The sequence below is a fragment of the Coptis chinensis genome, chromosome 7 (genome assembly GCF_015680905.1).
Source record: "Coptis chinensis isolate HL-2020 chromosome 7, ASM1568090v1, whole genome shotgun sequence".
NCBI classification, from domain to species: Eukaryota; Viridiplantae; Streptophyta; class Magnoliopsida; order Ranunculales; family Ranunculaceae; genus Coptis; species Coptis chinensis.
In genome coordinates, this window is record NC_141462.1 from 96,081,901 (window position 1) to 96,103,560 (window position 21,660).

The 21,660-nt window shown below is 36.0% G+C and overlaps 2 protein-coding genes across 2 annotated transcripts; both read left to right on the forward strand.

Annotated features, from left to right (window-relative positions):
* Positions 1-938: 938 nt before the first annotated feature.
* On the forward strand, positions 939-4,091 carry C4H (cinnamate-4-hydroxylase). The gene is made up of 3 exons (XM_086571569.1): positions 939-1,826; positions 1,905-2,038; positions 3,363-4,091. Exons 1-3 carry the CDS (start codon positions 1,042-1,044, stop codon positions 3,956-3,958), a joined length of 1,515 nt encoding a protein of 504 aa, XP_086427695.1. The 5' UTR covers positions 939-1,041; the 3' UTR covers positions 3,959-4,091.
* A 1,369-nt stretch (positions 4,092-5,460) lies between these two features.
* On the forward strand, positions 5,461-21,441 carry LOC147490277 (uncharacterized). Its single transcript, XM_086572056.1, has 7 exons — positions 5,461-6,048; positions 6,175-6,209; positions 19,265-19,641; positions 19,772-20,235; positions 20,311-20,481; positions 20,563-20,721; positions 20,798-21,441. Exons 3-7 carry the CDS (start codon positions 19,626-19,628, stop codon positions 21,239-21,241), a joined length of 1,254 nt encoding a protein of 417 aa, XP_086428182.1. The 5' UTR covers positions 5,461-6,048; positions 6,175-6,209; positions 19,265-19,625; the 3' UTR covers positions 21,242-21,441.
* The last annotated feature ends 219 nt before the right edge of the window (positions 21,442-21,660 follow it).

Genomic DNA, 21,660 nt, shown 5'->3' on the forward strand with positions numbered 1-21,660 from the left:
TTTTTTTTCCGGATTTATGGATTTGTGGGAACTATGTAGTGAAGCTTGCTAATGGAGGAGTAGTCATAAGACGGGTGACCTCCTGACAACTATGATGACTATGTGGGAACAATCGATATTTTTGATTCCTTAAATATCAACTTTTATAAAAAAAAAATTGAAAATTTTGATTGAATTGAGTTATTTATTTTAATTTTTGAAATATTGCTAAAAACATTAATTAATTTGATATTATTAGAAAGTTATTTTTTAATTACCTAATTAAACCACTATTTATTTATTTACAAAATTAATAGAAAATTTTAACTATCATTATTTATTGGTTTAATAAATTAATAAAAAATTTTAATTACCAATTAAACCATTATTTATTGATTTGCTTAATTAATAGAAAATTTTAACAATCATTATTTATTGATTTAATAAATAAAAGTCTTAATTATTATTAATTGATTTGCTAAATTAATGGAAAGTCTTAATTACCATCAAACTCCAACACAGTAATCGAGGCGTTATATGTAATTCCAACCACCACTCAGCCCAGCCCACCATAAGATGAAATCTCAACCGTGGATCACAAAACTTCCCTTCCTTGTTATATGGATATCACAAAATCTTTCAAGAAATAATAGAAAAAACTGTGGTTTCTACATGTTTCACTAATTCACTCAAAGGTTTAGCCCCCTTTTCATTAATCAAAGAAAACTAGTAACCCAGCCAGTTAGCCCACAGTTAAGTAAGATAAAATAAAATAATGAAAAGCTATTAAACTAAGCCGCACTTGTCTTCATTTCTTGGTAAACTCAGTGACCCACTTGTTCACGGCTTACCTACCCCCGCCCGGTCTCAATCTCCATGCCTCTCTATATCACCGTCAACTTTGACACCGTCATCCATGACACAACCCAAAAGCAGACCGCTAAATTAACGTCCACCGTTAAAATGAACGGTCATCTACCTTCTCACACCTTCACTTAACTTATTATATAAGACATTAGCCCACCTTCCTCATTTCTCAACAAGCCCCTTCCTCATTTCATAATGGATCTCTTGTTCTTAGAAAAAGTTCTTTTAGCTCTTTTTATAGCAACTGTTCTTGCTATAACTGTTGCTAAATTACGTGGTAAGCGTTTTAAACTACCACCCGGTCCATTCCCCGTACCAGTTTTCGGTAATTGGCTACAAGTCGGAGATGATTTAAACCACCGAAATCTCACTGACTTAGCCCGAAAATTTGGTGAAATATTTCTCCTTCGTATGGGTCAACGAAATCTCGTAGTGGTTTCATCTCCAGACTTGGCCAAAGAAGTGTTGCATACCCAAGGTGTAGAATTCGGATCACGTACTCGAAACGTTGTTTTCGATATATTCACAGGTAAAGGTCAAGATATGGTGTTCACTGTATACGGTGAACATTGGCGAAAAATGCGTAGAATTATGACCGTACCATTTTTCACAAATAAAGTGGTGCAGCAATATAGATATGGTTGGGAAGATGAAGCAGCGAGAGTTGTTGAAGATGTGAAAATGAACGCTGAAGCTTCAACGAACGGGATTGTGTTGAGAAGAAGATTACAACTTATGATGTATAATAATATGTATCGGATTATGTTTGACAGAAGATTTGAAAGTGAGGAGGATCCTTTGTTTATTAAACTTAAAGCTTTGAATGGTGAAAGAAGTAGACTAGCTCAAAGCTTTGAGTATAACTATGGTGATTTTATTCCCATTTTAAGGCCGTTTTTAAGAGGGTACTTGAAGATTTGTAGAGAAGTTAAGGAGAGAAGAATTAAGCTGTTTAAGGATTATTTTCTTGACGAGAGAAAGTAAGTATTAGTTTCTTCTTATTCTGATTAATTTTTTATTATGTTACTTAATCTTTGATTTTTGGACTTGTGCTGCAGGAAGCTTGCTAGCACTAAACCTACTGATAATGATGGATTGAAATGTGCCATTGATCATATTCTTGATGCTGAGAAGAAGGGAGAGATTAACGAGGACAATGTTTTGTACATCGTTGAGAATATCAACGTTGCAGGTAATTTTCTCTTCACCATTACATTTTTCTTTATATTTCAACGTTGTTAATAAGCTTTCATATTTTTTTTTCCACTCTTATGTAAGAAGTATTAAATGAGGAGCATTAAATGAGCTATATGGTCGACTGTCCGACTTTTTATTTTTAAGCCGTCAATTTTAGGTGAGGTTGGCGTCGACATACAAAATTTAGTATCTAATTTTTGTGGTGCTACCCCGATTGTCAGCAGCGGCAGTATCAAATTTTGTTAAATGCCGATTGTACGCAAAATCTTCAATTTTGTCTTGTTATCTGGAGTTCTGGACTAAGTGATTTCGATCTCAGTTACCAAAAAAAACGTGATTTCGATCTCGGCCATATCTAGATTATTTGCTATAAATCGCAATTAGATTGTTCGACGCGGACACTAGCATAGACTAGAGTTGGGTATTACCCATATATGTCGATGATTTAACTCTTAAATTTTAACCGAAACTCCGAGATTGAGGGGATTCCAGTAAGCATTTGTCAGTATTATATTCATATTCGGTGCCGAATTTATAGGAACTCATAAATCTCCTCAAAGTTTCAGCATTTCAAACTAAATTATGTAAGATTCCGTTCAAAAGGGTACCCCGTTCAAAATAGATACTGAGATACTGTGAATTTAATTGTACTAGTGACGATATGTCAAACATTAGTAACCATACACTAATTGATCTGTGAGTGTGAAGAACCTTAATTTTCTCAATATTATTGAAAAATAAATAAATTTCTCAAGATTTTTCAGTGTTGGTGATTCTGAACGAAATCTTGGAATTCCACCCAATATTTTAGTTTTTCAAAAACCGGAATTCCAAATATAGAGTTGAAATATTGATTATTCCGAAATCAATCTGAATATGATAGGGGTCGAAATTTGATGAATTTTGATTTTTGGATTTCCCGAACTATTGAATTTTCTCAACAATAATTGATCTGTGAATGTGAAGAACCTTAATTTTCTCAATATTATCGGAAAAAAAAAAAAAAAATCTCAACAAATAATTGATCTGTGAAGAAAAATGACATTCACCCACATGATTTTCTTCTGTGAAAACTTAGCTGTTAAACTAGACCGAAATACCGAATACATTTGAGAACTAACTCATACGGAGGAAGAAATTGGGCTTTGCAAATGTAAAATAGTTGGAGTTGCCAAAAGCCAGAAAAATGTAACAAGAATAATATATGCTGCTCCTAGTTCCAAAGGAATAGATTTGAGGTTGCTAAAAGATCTATACATGATGACAAACTAGAAAGGAGATTATTGTGACTAATTCTGCACGTTATGTTTGTAATACAGCAATTGAGACGACATTGTGGTCGATTGAGTGGGGAATTGCTGAACTTGTGAATCACCCCGAAGTCCAACAAAAGCTTCGCAATGAGCTAGACACTATCCTTGGATCCGGGCAGGTCACTGAGCCAGACGTAAACAAATTGCCTTACCTCCAAGCCGTCGTCAAAGAGACCCTCAGACTCCGTATGGCAATCCCACTATTGGTCCCACACATGAACCTCCATGATGCCAAACTTTATGGGTATGATATTCCTGCCGAAAGCAAAATCCTAGTGAACGCCTGGTGGCTCGCAAATAACCCAGAAAACTGGAAGAACCCAGAAGAATTCCGTCCAGAGAGGTTCTTGGAAGAAGAAGCAAAGGTAGAAGCAAGTGGTAATGACTTCAAATATCTTCCATTTGGCGCTGGGAGGAGGAGCTGTCCTGGAATTATACTTGCATTGCCAATACTGGGCATCACTTTGGGCCGTCTTGTGCAGAATTTTGAACTTTTGCCACCACCTGGACAGAAGAAGATTGACACAGCTGAGAAAGGTGGTCAATTCAGCTTGCACATATTGAAGCATTCCATTATCGTTGCAAAGCCCAGAGTGTTTTAGAGTCTTCACTCATTTTCCTTGTCATTCTTGTTGTATCTTGCGTTTCCTCCTGTTCAGACATCAAATTGTAGCGATTGTATTTTGATGGGAATCCATGGGCAAATACAAAATAACTAAAATGTCATTTATTTCATATTGAGAATGTGTAAAAATGAAGGTGAGTGTGAAATGAAATAACACTCGGATTATTAATGTACCACTCGTTGCTTGTACTCTCTCTCTCTCTCTACGGGAGTACTACTTTAGATGCAATCTAAATCGAAATGACTAAATGTAAATGACCGAAAGCCAAACGAGCACATCGTTTGCCCAGTGGCATAGCCATAACCAAGGCCCAAAATATTGATATCGATGAATATATCGGTGTACCCAAAAACCGATATATATCGGATATATCTATTTTTTTGGTAACCAGTCCAAACTATTTAAAATATCGGAAATATTGGATATATCGAAAATATCAGATATATATCAGAAATATATTGGAAATATCGGATTTATATTTTAAAATAGTCAAAAAATCAACCGATATATATCGATTATATCAGAAATATCGATCATATCGGCAATATAAAATTTCATATCGGAAATTCCGAGATATATCGGAAAAAAAGGGTTTTATATTCAGTAGATATATATCGGAAATATCGATATTGGTGTACCAAAATACCGATATATATATCGGCGATATATCGGATATATCGGCGATATTTTGGTCCATGGCCATAACTATACTAGTGGATCTGTGGATCAGACTTTACAATTCGGCCCGTGCGCATTATAACCACCTTAAGTTTTACTATTATGGTGCACATGTTACCATACATACAAAAAAGTGAAAAAAAAAAATAGCTGAGAGAGAATAATTAATTTAACCTTTTAGTATAATAATTTTTATATTTATATTTGAATAGCTTTTTAGAAATTTAAAAACTGGCATAAAAAAAAACCAAGAATCACATTTTTTAAAATATTTATTTACTATTGCATCACGGTAGGTGGGAGGCAAAATTATTAAAATATTAAAGATATTCTGAATTTCTAGAATCTCATAAATCACTTCAAAGTTTCAGCATTTCAAATTAAATTATATAAGATTCCGTTCAAAATTGATACTGAGATATTGTGAATTTAATTGTAGCAGTGATGATATGTCAAACATTAGTATACACTAATTGATCTGTGAGTGTGAAGAACCTTAATTTTCTCAATATTATTGAAAAATAAATAAATTTCTCAAGAATTTTCTCAACAATAATTGATCTGTGAATGTGAAGAACCGTAATTTTCTCGACAAATAATTGATCTGTGAGGAAAAATGACATTTAATTTAACTAAAGCGCGTGGTGCAAAAAGAATCGAGTATGTGTTTGATTGCTAAGTTCCATATATAATAACTAAAAAAGAAACACAATGAGAGAATTTGCCACGTTACCAGTTAATTGAGTCAATATTAATCAGCCACGGCATCGACTCGCTTGGTCACTGCTCCTCCTTAATTGCAATGTCAGTGATGGGTAGTGTCAGTTCACAATATCCGGTACTATGAGGCAACTCTCATAATTGCATGAATGCATCTACCAATTAAATTGGTAGACTTGTGTAAATGTGGTCGACTTGTCTCTCACTCTCTCCTCTATTTTCTAACGTTTGCTGTATTTGTTTAGTGGCAAATGGAGGTGACGAATTTTATTTTCCTACTAGTGGCACCATTTACCAGTGTTTGGATGCATTTAAGGACATTGACAAACACTATTATCTTTTAACCGGATAATGATATTTTTCAACTAGAAGTGGGAAAATAGAATCCACCTCTTCCCCTAAACTCTTTTGCCAGTCGAAATTTGTCCACTAGGTCAAGAAAAAATTTGCCACTATCATCTCTTGCTCTCGTCTCCCTCTCTCATTCACAGCTCGCTCTCAAAAGAGATAGTCGCTCTTTTCTGTCTCTCTCTCTCACTCACATCTCTCTCTTCATCTGCTCGATCTCCTCTCTCACTTCTCTCTATCTCTCCCTCCACGGTTTTTTATTTTATTTTCAATTTACATATAACTGATTTTGAAGGATTTGTTGAAAATCGACACTTGAGGTACAAAATAATTGTTTCCCCCATCTTATAATTGTTTTTACTTTCATTTTTTCAATTCCTCAAGCGCTGTATTTTTATTGCTACTCAAATTTTGCTGATGGAAATATTATTTCTTCTCTGTTTAAGTTGCTTTTCCACAGGTGGGTTCAAGCTCTATTCAGGTTAATTTAATTTTGCTTCTTTTCTGTCATCCAGTTTAAACTTTATTCCTTTGTAAAAGTTACTAGTTCATCTGTCTTGACTTTAAAAGTATGTTAGTTTAGCTGTTGGTACTACGAATTGAGTCTTTTATATGAAAATGACAATATGATATTCTAGAACGAATTCGTTTACATTCTTGAAAGATTGTGCAAGCTCGTGTGACTTCCCAGACCCTTCTTTTATTATGTTTTTCTTTAATTTTATTTGATTCACATTCGTTGAGTTTATTTGTCGCTAAATTTTATCATAGAAATTGTATGGTTTGGTGTAAATAACTTAAATGGTGGTATCATGGTTTAAATAAGAAGAAGAAGAAGAAGAAGAGAGGTGTGAAGTGTGATTTGTGATTTGTATAGTATAGATAGTGAGATGGGGGGAGGTGATGACCGAACGCTATCAAGCAAAGAAAGTGAACTCCACTAAACTATAATATAACAAACAATCAAATAAATAAGAAATTAGACAAATGATAAAAAAATATATATAATAATAATAAAATAAAATAAAACAACAATATAAAATCTTACCGTTTTGTCGAATTAGATCAATGTAGCAGAAAGCAGAAATAATTTCGTATGAACTTGGCTGATGAAGACTGAACAAAGAGAGAAAAGGGGAGATGAAAGGAGTTATAGTTTTATAGAGAGATGAGAAATTAAGAGAGATGGGAGGAGAGCTCAAAGTTTTTACACAGACAGAAAGAGGGAGACCAAGGGAGAGACCGAAGAGATAGAGGAAAAATTGAGAAATCTAGAGAAATAATTTTAAGCATTGAAAAGACCATTCTACCCACCTTTGAGAGCGCAAAAAGACGAAAATGTCTCTGTGACGGGACGCACGTGAAAATACTGTTCATTGAACCCATTCCCCATATTTTTTTATATAGTAAAATAACACTGTTTTTTTAAAAGAATAAAGATAGGAAGTTGAGAAAAATGTTTTTTGAAGTTATATAATTTCTGACTAGTTCCCTCTATAGTCGGACACATCACACATGTAAGAATTTGTCACCCACATGACTTTCTTCTGTGAAAACTTTTTTTTTTATTAATAATAAACCTTTATTATACCAAACGTAATGTACATAACCCTAATACATCATAAAGGACTTGCATATTTACAACCATTGGGGATCATGCCACCACACCCGCGAGAAAGGCGGAAGGAAAGACAGATCTCGGCGAGTCCGGATGAAAAGTGTACATTGGTGACACCGCCATACTAAAATTCTTTACTTGATGAGTGCATGCGAAGCCGATTGCATCTGCTGACACCATTTGCTTCCCTATAAACCCAACTGAAGTGCACGCCGTGGAATTTTGCGCAAAGACTAACTTAATCTGAATAATAATTCGAGCTAGTAACCAGTTACAATTCAGGATTTCATCCTTTAAAACTTTATAAAGCAATTGAGAATCTGTTTCTACCTCCACATTCAGATATCCCGCTTCTACCACAATTTGGAGTCCATATAAGAGAGCTACAAATTCCGCTTCATTACTGGTTGCGAAGAAAATTGGAATCGAAGCTCCCATAATGAAACGACCCGCAGCATCCCTGAGAATACATCCTCCCCCTGCAGATCACGGATTCCCAATAGAAGCCCCGTCGTATTCGGTTTAACCATGCCCGCATTTGGTGGAAACCATTTAATATATACAAGCATTTGTTCTTTATGCTTTTGACGGAACATGACTTCCATAACCCGGTGTATGTGTTTCAACGCCTGTGGATGTATCGAGGCGGATCGGGCGCTTACCTTGAAACCTTGTTTCATTTAGTAGCGATCAAAATAAACCACAAAACCCCAACAAAGTAGCAAACCTTTGTACTTCCCCATTTTGCCCCTCGTCCTTATATATTTTAATAAACATAATAAGCTGGTCCTTAAAACTACCAACATTCATACTCCTCCTCGATCAACAAGGCCACTAAAATTTGTGCCACACCAAATAGCTCTAGCAAAGGAACACTCAAAGAAAACATGATTTTGAGTTTCAAGTAAAGCTCTCACACATTGTGCATTACGGATAAACTTGAAAATGATGAGATGCCAAAAAATCCGTTGTTGGGGCGACACCTTGCAAGCATTGCCATATGAAAAATCTTTGTTTGAATGAGACTTTCATCTTCCAAACTGTCTATAAAAATTGTTATCGATCTAAAGTGTAATACGTTGGTGTAATCAATGAATGCAACCATTATATGCAGAATTCACGAGTATTCTCCATGGTCCTCCCATTTCCAGATCAAAGTATCCTTCTCATTTGGTGTTAAAATTATCGAAACAATTCTTTCGACATATTCTACAGGCCAAAATTCATTTAACCTCTCCCAGTCCCAAGTATTAGTGTCCATGTTAATGAAGTCAGAAACAAAGCTAAAAGGACAGTCAAATGGTTTCCCAGTAATTTCAGGCAAATCCTCAGTATGTGGAATCCATTTTTCCTCCCATGCGTTAATAGAAGTACCATTACCCAGTTTCCAGACCGATCCAGCATTGAGAATGTTTCGTGTTGCACAAATGTTTTTCCACATAACAGATGAATTAGATTTGACTTCTGCCATCAAAAAACTGGAGTTGTGAAAGTACCTCTGTTTCATTTGATGTGCCCATAAAGATGTGGGATTCAGAAGATCCCATCCTTTCTTTGCCAGTAAAACATAATTTTGTAACTGTAATTCCTTGATGCCCAGTCCACCATTATTCTTTGACATACATGTTACCCTCCACGGAAAATAATGTAGTTTCCTTGTCTCTGGTGTATGACCCCATAAGAAAGATCTTCGGATAATCTCCATTCGATCCGGGATCCGTGCGAGGAGGTAAAATTATGCAGGACATCATCATATGAGTAGGCGATGAAGATAAAACTGAATTTACGAGGAGTAAGTCGGCCGACCTTAGATAAACAATTTCGCTTTCCACCCTGCCAGTTTCCTTTGAAATCTTTCCAAAAGAGGAGAAAACCTTTGAACTCTACCCTTGCCTGTTAAATGTGGTACTCCCAAGTACGGTGGCAGGAACTTAAAGCAGTTAAAACTACACCGAAATACTGAATACATTTGAAATATTGAGCTAACTCATACGGATCGGAGGAAGAAATTGGGTTTTGCAAATGTAAAATATTTAGAGTTGCCAAAAGCCAGAAAAATGTAACAAGAAGAATATATAATGATCTTAGTTCCAAAGGAATAGATTTGAGGTTGCTAAAAGATCTACCACTAGAAAGGAGATTATTGTGACTAATTCTTCATGTTATGTTTGTAATACAACAATTGAGACGACATTGTGGTCGATTGAGTGGGGAATTGTTGTACTTGTGAATCACCCCGAAGTCCAACAAAAGCTTCGCAATGAGCTAGACACTATCCTTGGATCCGGGAAGGTCACTGAGCCAGACGTAAACAAATTGCCTTACCTCCAAGCCGCCGTCAAAGAGACCCTCAGACTTCGTATGGCAATCCCACTATTGGTCCCCACACACGAACCTCCATGATGCCAAACTTTATGGGTATGATATTCCTGCCGAAAGCAAAATTCTAGTGAATTCCTGGCGGCTCGCAAATAACCCAGAAAACTGGAAGAACCTAGAAGAATTCGGTCCAGAGAGGTTCTTGGAAGAAGAAACAAATGTAGAAGCAAGTGGTAATTGTTAGAAAAATGGATTTGCACAAATTTATTGAGATATGAATGAGTAATTTGTCTCTCAAGTTATCCCACTTGAGATGAAATGAGTTTCTCTTGAAATAGTACGTAAAGTGAGAAAAAACCTTTTCGAAAGAGTGCACTGGTTCAAAACAGTGTATTATGCCGAAAAGATGCGACCTTTCGAAATGGTCACCGGTTCAAAACATTATATCATGTTGAAAAAGTGTGACCTTTCGAAATAGGCACTAGTTCGAAATAGTGTTTTATGCCAAAATGGTGTGTCCTTTTGAAACATGTGACTTTTCAAATAGTTGTTTACTTTTTCCTAAGAGTCACTGTGTTGTTTCGAAGAGGCACCACTCACCTATAAATAGTGGATGAAGTTGGAGAAAGACACACTATATCACACATAATTCTGATATTTCTCTTCTCCCTCTGTTCTTAGTCAAATACTATGTTGTGTTCGCTGATTCTATAGAATTGAAGTGTTAACTTTCTAAAGAAGGAAATTCATTCTATCTTGGGAGACAATTTCCCATCACCTTCAAGCACTGTGAGAGAGAAAATCTGTCTTAAGGACATAGTGTATCTACACTAAGCTCGGATTTAACTAAGAAGTACAAGACACGTATAAGACAAAAAGTTTGTATAGTTTGGTAATTGGTAAAGAGTAAGTACAATTAAGTTGTATATTCCTAACAACTTAAGACAAATCTTCTTTTCCTTCTTCTTCTTTACCGAACAGAATTTGTGTCTGTTTTCTTTTCTGTTTTGGTTTAAAGAAATAACAAAGTGTAGTTGTATTTCAGAATATGGCAACACCACCAGTTATTCCTGTTGTTACTGTTCCTAATGATGTTCCCCATTATGTTCTTCATGGGGAGAAGTTTGAAAAGTTCAATGGAACTTATTTCAAGCGCTGGCAACAAAAGATGCTCTTTTATCTAACCACCCTTAACATGACAAGATTTATGTGGGATAAGGCTCCTGATGTAAGCCCTGATGAAACCGACAAGGAGAAGGTTTTAGCCAAAGATGTTTGGTTTCATGCTGATTTATTGTGTAGAAATTATATCCTTAGCGGGTTGGCTGACTCATATCATTATACAATATGTATAGTGTGTTCAAGAATGCTAAAGAACTTTGAGATTCGTTGGACAAGAAATACAAGAGTGAAGATGCTGACATGAAGAAATTCATAGTTGGCAGATTTCTTGATTTCAAAATGACGGATAGTAAGACCGTCATAAGCCAAGTCCAAGAACTTAAAATAATCCTCCATGATGTCATTGCTGAAGGAATGACCATAGGAGAATCGCTCCAAGTGGCTGCTATATATGATTGAGAAATTACCACCATCTTGGAAAGAATTTAAGAACTATTTTAAGCATAAATGCAAATATATGAATCTTGAAGAACTGATTGTCCGTCTAAAGGTGAGGAAGATAATCGTCTATCTGAGAAAAAGGGCAAGGATCCCATGGTGGCAAAGGGCAATGTTATGGAAGGATCAAGTGCTAAGGGAAAGAGGAAGCGCCAAGACAAAGCTCAAGGAGAAGAGAGTAGTACGCCTACTAAATTTAAGGGCAAGTGCTACAACTGTGGGAAGGCTGGACATAAGACAAGTGAATGTCGCAAGCCAAAGAAGTACAAGAAGCAAAGGACTTAAGCAAATATGACAATGGACACGCTTTCTGACAATCTTAATGACATGAACCTACCTTTTGTAGTTTCTGAATGTCTTATGATTGGAAATGAAACGGAATGGTGGGTGGATACTGGTGCTACTCGCCACATATGCTCCAATAAGTCGATGTTCACCAGTTATCATGTTGTGGAAAAGGAAGAACAACTCTTTATGTGAAACTCTTCTACGTCCAAGGTTGAAGGCAAAGGAAAGGTCGTGATAAGGTTAACTTCTAGGAAGGAACTAACTCTGAATGAGGTGCTCTATGTGCATGACATTCGCAAGAACTTGGTTTCTGGGTCGCTGCTGAGCAAGAATGGCTTTAAGTTAGTCTTTGTTTATGATAAATTTGTACTAACTAAGAATGATGTATTCGTGGGTAAGGGCAATCTTCAGGATGGGCTCTTTAGGATGTCTTGTTTTACTATTGCGCCAAAGAGCGCCAATAAGGTTGAATCTTCTATTTACTTGATTGAGTCTTCACATGTATGACATGGTAGATTAGGACATGTTAATTATGATATTTTGCATATATTAATTAATTTGGACTATATGCCAAAGATAAAAATAGACCCACACCATAAATGTGAAACTTGTGTAGAATCCAAGTTGACCAAATCATCCTTTCATTCCATTGAAAGAAGTACTAAACCTCTAAACTTAATACACACAGACATATGTGATCTTAAGTACATGCAAACTAGAGGTATGGTAAAAAGTATTTCATTACTTTTATTGACGATATCACTAGATATAGTTATGTTTACTTGTTGAGAAGTAAAGATAAGGCAATTGAAGTGTTTAAACACTATAAAAATAAAGTTGAAAATCAACTAAACAAAAAGATTAAGGCTATAAGGAGTGATAAATGGGGTAAATATGAATCACCTTTTTAAGGTTTCTGTTATGAACATGGAACCATTCATCAAACTACGGCTCCTTATTCACCTCAATCAAACGGTATTGCGGAACGTAAAAACCGAATTCTAAAAGAGATGATGAATGCTATGTTGTTAAGTTCTGGTTTACCCCATAATTTATGGGGGGGAGGTTTGCTTTCCGCCAATTACATTCTCAACAAAATTCCTAACAAGAAGGTGCTTAAAACACCATAGGAATTGTGGAAAGGTCATCAGACTTCTTACAAATTCTTAAAAGTATGGGGGTGTCTGCTAAAGTGGAAGTCCATAAACTTAAGAAGGTGAAAATAGGACCCAAGACTATTGATTGTGTATTCATTGGATATGTAAACAATAGTAGTGCATATCATTTTCTGGTTCATAAATCAGAGATTCAAGATATACATATTAATACGATTATTGAGTCAAGGAATGCTTTATTATTTGAAAATGTGTTTCCGTATAACATGTGTATAGAGCCAAGTTCAACAAAGAGAACTTTAGTTGCTGCAACTAGTAACCATTGATATTACACTTTTACTACATTTAAAGATTGATTCTCTAATTTGGTGCAAAAGCGAATTCAAAGTTCCTTACTCACGATCTTCGCGTTCGTAAAGATGAAGTAAGGATCGAACCAACCTAAAGGTTAGGACATCTACAACTTGGTTGTTACTCTTAGGGAACTAGTGAGTAAGTTTATATTAATACTAGGTTTATTTCCTACACAAACATTAAAGAAAAACATTAAGATTTGAAATATGAAACTAAGACAAAAATACAATTTAACAAAGAAAAGGTGGAGAGCTAATCCTCCTCATGTGAAAATAACATTTAGTTGTTGATTTGAAAAGGTGAATTTGATTCTTCCTAGACTCATAGGCAAGCCCTAATGGAAGAAAACTTGATCCCTAACATGTATGGCTTATTTCTAAACTCATACATGTTAGCAATTGGAATCAAGTAATGACTTATCTCTAAACTTATTACTTGATTCCTAACTAGACACTACACCAACTATCATTTTGGGATAGGATGTAGGTCTAGTTGTTCTTCCTAACAACCTACCAAGCCAACAACAATTATTTTCCCTCACATGAGTTGGATTAACTCCCCAAAAGGGAAGTTAGCTCATGATCCTTGGAATAAAGGATTACAAACTTGAAGAACAAAAAGAGAGAGAGGAAAAGGAAGAAGAAAAACTAACTAAACTCACTTGCTTTTTATTTATTCTCTAGAAGAAAACCAAAGTTTCCTCTATTAAAACTATTACAAGCTTTCTTAGGGGCTATTTGTTTTTTTGGGTTAAGTTATAAGAGGGTCTTATAAGACCATGTGTTATAAGAGGGTCTTATAAGATGGTCTTATAAAGTGGTTTGTTTTTATTTTAAGTTCCTCTTATAAACTTGTAAAATATAAAAACAAATACATGACATCTTATAGATGGTTATTTGATAAATATAACCCTACTTTACATCACATTTAACTTGAATATATTAATTTGAAAAACAAACGATAGTTTGATTTTTAGGTTTCAAATCAATTTTGATAATTAGAATATCGATTTTATAAAACTACCTTAATTGGAGTGCGGTGCCCTGGTGGTAGTGGAGGTGATGATATTGGTTTTAATAGCATGGTGATGGTGGTGGTAGTAAAAGTGGTGGATGTCTTAATAGCACGGTGGTGGTGGTGGTGGTGGTGGTAGTGGAGGTGATGATATTGGTCTTAATAGTACGGTGGTAGTGGTGGTGGTGGTGGTAGTGGTGGTTTTAATAGCACAGTGGTAGTGGTGGTGGTGGTGATAGTCTTAATAGTACGGTGATAGTAGTGGTGGAGGTAATGATGGTGGTGGTAGTGGTGGTGGTTGTGGTGATGGTGGTGGTGGTAGTGGTAGTGGCGGCAGTGGTGGTGGTGATTTTAATAGTTTGGTGGTGGTGGTAGTGGTAACCGGTGGTGGCTAGAGTAATAGAGTTATTTGGAAAATAAAATAATGAAAAAAGAAGAAGAGAGAAATGAGGCTAGGGGTATATGGACGGGGGTGTTTGAGTCATTTTTCAAGTTATAAGACTTATTTGAAGTAGATCCAATTTTTTGTACTTATAGAAGTGGAGCCTCTTATAAGACATTTCTAGTAGAACTTATAAGAGGCAAAAACAAACTAAAAAATGTCCTAATCGGGCCACATCTTATAAGAGGTTATAAGACCTCAAAGTCTTATAAGAGGTAAAAACAAATGGCCCCTTACTAAAAACTAAAAACTAAATAATAAGAATGCCTAAGGAACTAAAATAATCAAGGTAAGGAAAAGAAGTCGAGGGAGTAAATGGAGTGTCCCCCTTGTTTTATTTTTTCTTCTTCATTTGAGAGACATCTCATTTCCTCCCATGTGAAACATCAAACCACATTTACTTCATTTTTATCCACCACATTAAAACAAAGTGACACCTTGCTTTTTTTTTTTCACTATTAACACCTAATCTAATTAATTACATGCAAGGTGTCAACTTTGCACCAATAATTTGTCATTTTTGTCTTGACATGCTCCATGATTGATGACTCATCCAATCTTGAGGGCTCGTATAGTGGGTCCTATGTGCAATCCGATTGGCGGTCCGGTCTTTGGGCAATTTTACAACTTCCGCCTATCGCGTAAAGTTCATCGCCTCGATTATCCGAAAGCAGCTCACTTGTCGATTCGAGTCTGGTTCAAGAGGTAGGAGCTTTCGAAGTTTGATGCTTAAATCTTGGATTTGGAAGAATTCATATACATGTCGTTCCTCGTGCTTTATTGCAGGTTTAAACCATATTTCCAAGTTTACTGCGAATACCTGCAAAAGTATGAAAACATATTTATTTCATGATTATTAAACACATAGTTAACCAAATTTATATGTCTCAACGGGGTTTCATAATACACTTTTGGGTGCTTATCAACCATCCTACACAAAGCGAAATTGATGAGGAACCTAGACGTAGCAAAAGGTCAAGGACATCAACGTCTTTTGGACCTGATTTTCTAACATACTTGTTTGAAAATAATCCTCAAACGTTCAAGGATGCAATGTCATCTCCAGAAGCTACTTATTGGAAAGAAGCAATAAATAACGAGATTGAATCCATAATGCAAAATCATACATGGGAATTGGTGGATTTACCACCAGGTTCCAAGATTTTGAGATATAAGTGAATATTCACAAAGAAATTTAAGACTGATGGATTAATCGACAAGTATAAAGCTAGACTTGTGGTTAAAAGCTTTAAACAAAAGGAAAGATTGGATTTGAGACAAAAATAACTTCCATAAGGATACTAATAGCAATAACATCAATACATGAATTTTAGATACATCAAATGGATGTAAAGACGACATTTTTGAATGGTGAGTTAGATAAAGAAATATACAAGGAACAACCCGAACGGTTTATTGCTCCTGGACAAGAAAGGAAAGATTGCAAGCTTGTTAAATCCTTATATAGATTAAAGCAAGCACCTAAGCAATGGCATGAGAAATTTGACAATGCAATGTTGTCAAACGGTTTCAAAATAAACGAGTGTGATAAGTGTGTCTATGTCAAAATCACTCAAAATGGATGTGTCATTGTACGTCTATATGTAGACGATATGCTAATTAATTTTGGGTAGTAATATGGATGTCATAAAATCTACCAAACAAATATTGTCTAATAAGTTTGACATGAAAGATTTAGGTGTCACTGATGTTATCCTAGGAATTAAGATATCTAGGACGGAGGATGGACTTGTTCTATCACAATCTCATTACATTGAGACGATTCTTGAAAAGTTTAAGAAATATAACATCACACCAAAAAGGTCACCAGTTGACGTAAATCTTCATTAAGCCAAAAATACTAGAGATATCATATCTCAACTAGAATACTCTCGTATACTTGGCAGTTTAATGTATGTCATGAACTATACAAGGCCTAAATGACATAGTATACTCTGTGAGCAAGCTAAGTCGATATACGAGTAATCCTAGTAGAGATCATTAGACTACCATAATGAGAGTTTTGGGATACTTAAAGTATATTTAGAATTTTAGTTTGTACTATACAAGATATCAAGCCATTCTAGAAGGGTACTGCAATGCTAATTGGATATCTGACACTAAAGACTCAAAGTCCACAAGTGGATGTCTTTACATTTGGAGGTGTAGCTGTTTCTTGAAAATCCTCAAAACAAACGTGCATAGCGAGGTCTACTATGGAATTAGAATTCATAGCATTGGACAAGGTTGGAGAAGAAGCGAAGTGGCTTTGAAATTTTTTAGAGGATATTCCAAATTGGGCTAAACCTGTGCCAGCAGTGTGTATACACTGTGACAATCAATCTACTATTGGTAGAGCACAGAGTAGCATGTATAACAAGAACTCTCGACACATACGTCGTAGACATAACACCGTTAGACAATTACTCTCAAATGGAGTTATCTTAATCGACTATGTAAGGTCAAAAGATAACATTGCGGATCTACTTACAAAATGTTTAACAAGAGAGCAAGTGAAAAGATTATCAAGGGGAATGTGCTTAAAGTCTTTGAGATAATCAATCAAGAGTCCTCATAATAGAAAAACCAACCTAGTTGACTGGAGATCCTAAAATCTAGGTTCAAAAGGCCAACTAAATTATGTTTGTGACTCAGTTAGCACTGAAGAGTAATAATATACTCTAACCTATTCCTATATAAGACAGTGCATATCTGCTGTGAGACCCAGGATAAATCAAGCTTTTAATGATTTACTATATCTTGGAAAATTATGTTATCCAAGTGGAGTATTGCAGGATATTCTTTGTTTCGGCAGTAAACTGCTTCAACACAACGAGAGCAATGGTAAAGAACACACTAAGAAACAGATGAATTTGATGTTGGGGGAGATGAAACTGAACCAAATAATGGCTGCCTACGTACCCAAGATCTATTATCTAGGGATTAAGTTTCAACGTAGTTCCTTATGAAAAATAGTTTGGTATTTATAGAGGTAGAGTAGAGAGTCCTTGTAGCTCAAGTAATCTTGTATCTTGAGTAATTATGATAGAATATAACTGTCAACTGATAACTATCTCTTTGATAAGAAATGAATCTGGACATAAATCAAAGTACATTAGTGGCAAGCCATGTGGCTAAAGTTCAGCCTTAGACACATGAGTTAATGGGCCTGTACATTGATCCATGGTATTGCGAATTGGGCTTTAGCCCTGTCGATTAAACGAATAAAATGGAGACCCCTACTAATGGAGTTTGCCACGTATGTGAAGGTCGAAACACCGCCCCCTTTTTGTTATGAGAACAAAGTTCACATGGCAAAGAAGAGAAGAAAAAACAAGGAAAAAATGGAATACGAAAATAGTAAGCGAAATGTATAATAAAGTGTCGTGTGAACGTAAACGATAGGAAATTTGATAATCGGAAAAAATTCGTGAATTATCGGAAATGAAAAAATGTCAAATTAACGTATACGGGATGCAATGACGTAGTTAAATAAAAAACGGCCGAAAACACACAGATAGAATAAAAGATGCACATAAATAAAATTTCAAAAGAAATTGAGTGACGAACACTGTACCGAACGCATTACGTAACAATGCGAAAGTGATGTCGACGACACGTGCCAGTAGAATAGCGAGACTAGGATTAGACCGTTGAAAACTGTTGAAAAAAATTCGCGAATTATTGTGAACGAAATAATTGGAATTCGAAAAATGTACAAGAGTCAAAAATTTGTTCCGAAATATGAACACGAGTAGCGTGATAAATGAGCATAAAGAAAAATAAAAGAAGTGTACAGCACATAAAACTAGGACTCCAAAATTTAATCCGGATTGGATAAAGCTTAGAATTGCGTCACCCATCTAAAGTCGGTTTGTATAATAGACTTACACAAGGAATTAGACACTGGACCATCGCAAGTTTCGGAAAAAAACTATAAAAATAGATGGTTTCATGAAAAAAAAAAAAAACAGAGAACATAAGTAGAGAGTTCTGAAAAACAAACCCCTACGTACCACAAACCTCAAAGAGAGATATGTGTGATCGAGCTAGCAGTAAACTGAGAAGAAAAGACAAGTAAACCATTGTGAGAGTGATCGAGCGTCCGTACTGTGCCGTTGTTGGTGTTGAAGACGAAAAAAGGTTAGTACTGTGTTTGCTTATTTATACGGTCCTCTGGTTTCAGGGAAACATTCTTCTCATCTTCTACATCCAATCTTCTATCGCACCCGTAAAACTGATCGGAAAGATCACGAAAAAAAAAACGGCTTATTCACAAAGCACACCCCCGCATCGGGCGCTTCAAAAATCTTTTGTGCATCTTGCCCGATACAAAGAAGATTTGAGAGATGCTATACAACACCTGGCATGTATACACAAGTTTCTCAAAGGAACCGGCAGCGAGCATATCCCAACAGGTCGTGAAGACCATGAACCCCTTGATAAAGTTTTTTTTTTTTGTTTTGTTTTTGTAGATGATTGTTGACCACGTCTTTGGTCATATAACCAGTCTCCATAACTCTTGCATGCGTTTTTATATATCTCTCTTTCCATTAAGCATTTAGAGATAGACTATGGCTTGTTTGTCTGAAGTTGCATGTGGAAGAAACATGAAACAGACGATACAGACGATGGCGCCTCATTCAAAACTTGTTTCAATAAAATATGATACCGTGCACTGCCAGTAAAGGAGGGGCACCATACTTGCGCTCCTTTAATATGGCCCAGTGAACCCGATTTTGTTGCTTTCTGACCTTTTTTTACAGGGAGAAACGACCGTATCAAACAAGCGAAAAAACACTCGAGAAGAAAACTCGATGACGATCGCAGACTTGGTGAGGTGGAAAGAAGGTGACAGATACAGCGATTACCTGGAACCGCGTCGATGGTCGCTTAAGGAAATATAGAAAATACTAGGACTCGAGAAATTTGAGATGGATGAAGTGTAAGAATTTGAAACGAAAGTCGAAGAAGATGAAGTAGTAATGGCTTATACACAATTAAATTGTAGGAATGTAATTCCGTTAAGCAAAGAAATTGCGCAATTATTGGAGTGGTGGCAAATAGCACCGGGACAACTGCCAATATCGTTCTGGTTAATATTTACGAGAGCGCACCGTTTACAAAATGAATTTAACAGAAGGTTCGGGGCTCAAGAAATTTTCGCGTTGATACGACCGAAATTTTCGCGTTGTGTAAGCCAAAACATAAGTATTGAAAATTGTACTACGAGTAAATTGTTGACTAACACGAGTTATTTTTGTGTCTAACAGAAGACACGAGTACACTCCCAGACATTGAATTGGACAAGGAAGTGGAGAACAACCTTTGTTTCTTCTTTCATGAATGTTCTGACGAAAGATTGGTAGATTTGAGCTACTTTGATGATATTGTTGATTTTCGACACTATGGGGGTATCGAACAACGGCCCGATAGGTCCATGGAAACACATAGTGAAATGGCGAAGAAGAATAAGAGTCTCAGAAATGCAATATTTGGCAGCGATAGCGATAGTGAAAAAGAAGATGGAACGGAATTAACACAACGAGAATTAGTGCTGAGCTTGCCAAATACAAATAGCGAATTGTACAAAAGAAGATGTTCCACAAGAAAACGGGCGAACGGAGACTACGAGAGACAACCAACGTCACAATGTATGATGCCTCGAGGGACGAGACTACAATGCACAAAACAGCCCAAACGAAAAATAATACATTCTCAACACAAAGAGGAAAAGGTATGTACCGTAGAAAACATAGATATGTAAAAGTGTAGAGAGATGTAATATCTCGCTCTGGTTTGGTATATACAGGAAAAGAACGAAACAGTGATACTTACAAAAGATAGTGCAGCGAAGAACACAAAGTCGGTGAAAGAAAATAAACGGCAAAGCAAAATGCAGGAGCAAAGAATCCAACAACCACTGGCAAGTACTGTCAGGGGTAATACTACTCATGGAGGAAAACCACAGAATCTGTTAACAGTAAGTTGACCGTTGATTTTTACTATTGCGTTAGGATGGTAAAGAAATTTGTGTCCAACACTAAACCGATGAAAATGGCAGATGAAGCAGAGATGTTCAAGTTTGGAAGACGAAGTGAAGGGATCGCCCGGGATTACGCCAATGGAAGGGCTCGAAAAATATCAAAAATGTGACCAGAATACGGAGAACATCGGAGAATATGACAGAGCAATGTTAATGATTTTCGATAGTATAAACCAGGTATGATAGTATTATTTTTATCAGTTATTGCAAACTTGTGTTTAAGTTTGAAAAAATCAGATATTTTTTGCCACAGGTTAAAACGGCGGTAGTACGGGCCAAAGAAATTCATGAAAAAGTCGCGAAGAAAAATATCGTTCCGAATGAAGTCAATGCCTTAGAAGAAATAGAGAAAGTGAAGATACTCAACCAAAAATTGGAAGAGGCAAACAAAGCGTTAAGCGGAACCATCAGAGAGTTAGAAGACGAAAACAAAAACTTAACCGAGCGGACGGAAGAAGCAGAGGAGAGATCGTACGAAGAATTTGGGAAAGCCTGTGAGATAATGGAGGAACACAAACACTTAAAAGCAGATGTGATAGAATTGAAGTCACTCGTGGCGACCAAAGATCAGGAACTTAAACGTGCGCAAAAAGAGGTAGAGAAAAATAACAAGCGAATGACAGATTTAAACGAGCGGCTCGGCCAAGATCATGTGCAAATGGCACACTGTGAATTGTCCGTAAGACAATTGACATAGACTTTAATAGAAATGGGAGATGAACTAGAACGTGAAAAGATGAATTACAAAGATTTGTACGAGTTGTATATGCGAAAAGTTGGGAAGGAACCATTGGATTTTCCCAAACCAATGATCATGTGATTGCGAGTATGTAATACCATAGAGCTAAAAATTCTTTTTATGAAAATAAAAATAAAGTATGTGTTTGCTATTGAATATCATGTGATGTCAGATAACATACCTGCATAAAACTTAGTGTTGTTAATTTATGAATGTAAAAGAACGAGACGCCCCCATGTAGAGAGAAAAACCTCCCAATATAGAACCATTGGAGAAAGTTATTGAAAGGCAAAGGGGACATGATCATCTTTAATGAACCTAGCTATTCAGGTGTCAAAATATTTGTACCGAACGTGAAGCAAGGTTTGACAACTGTT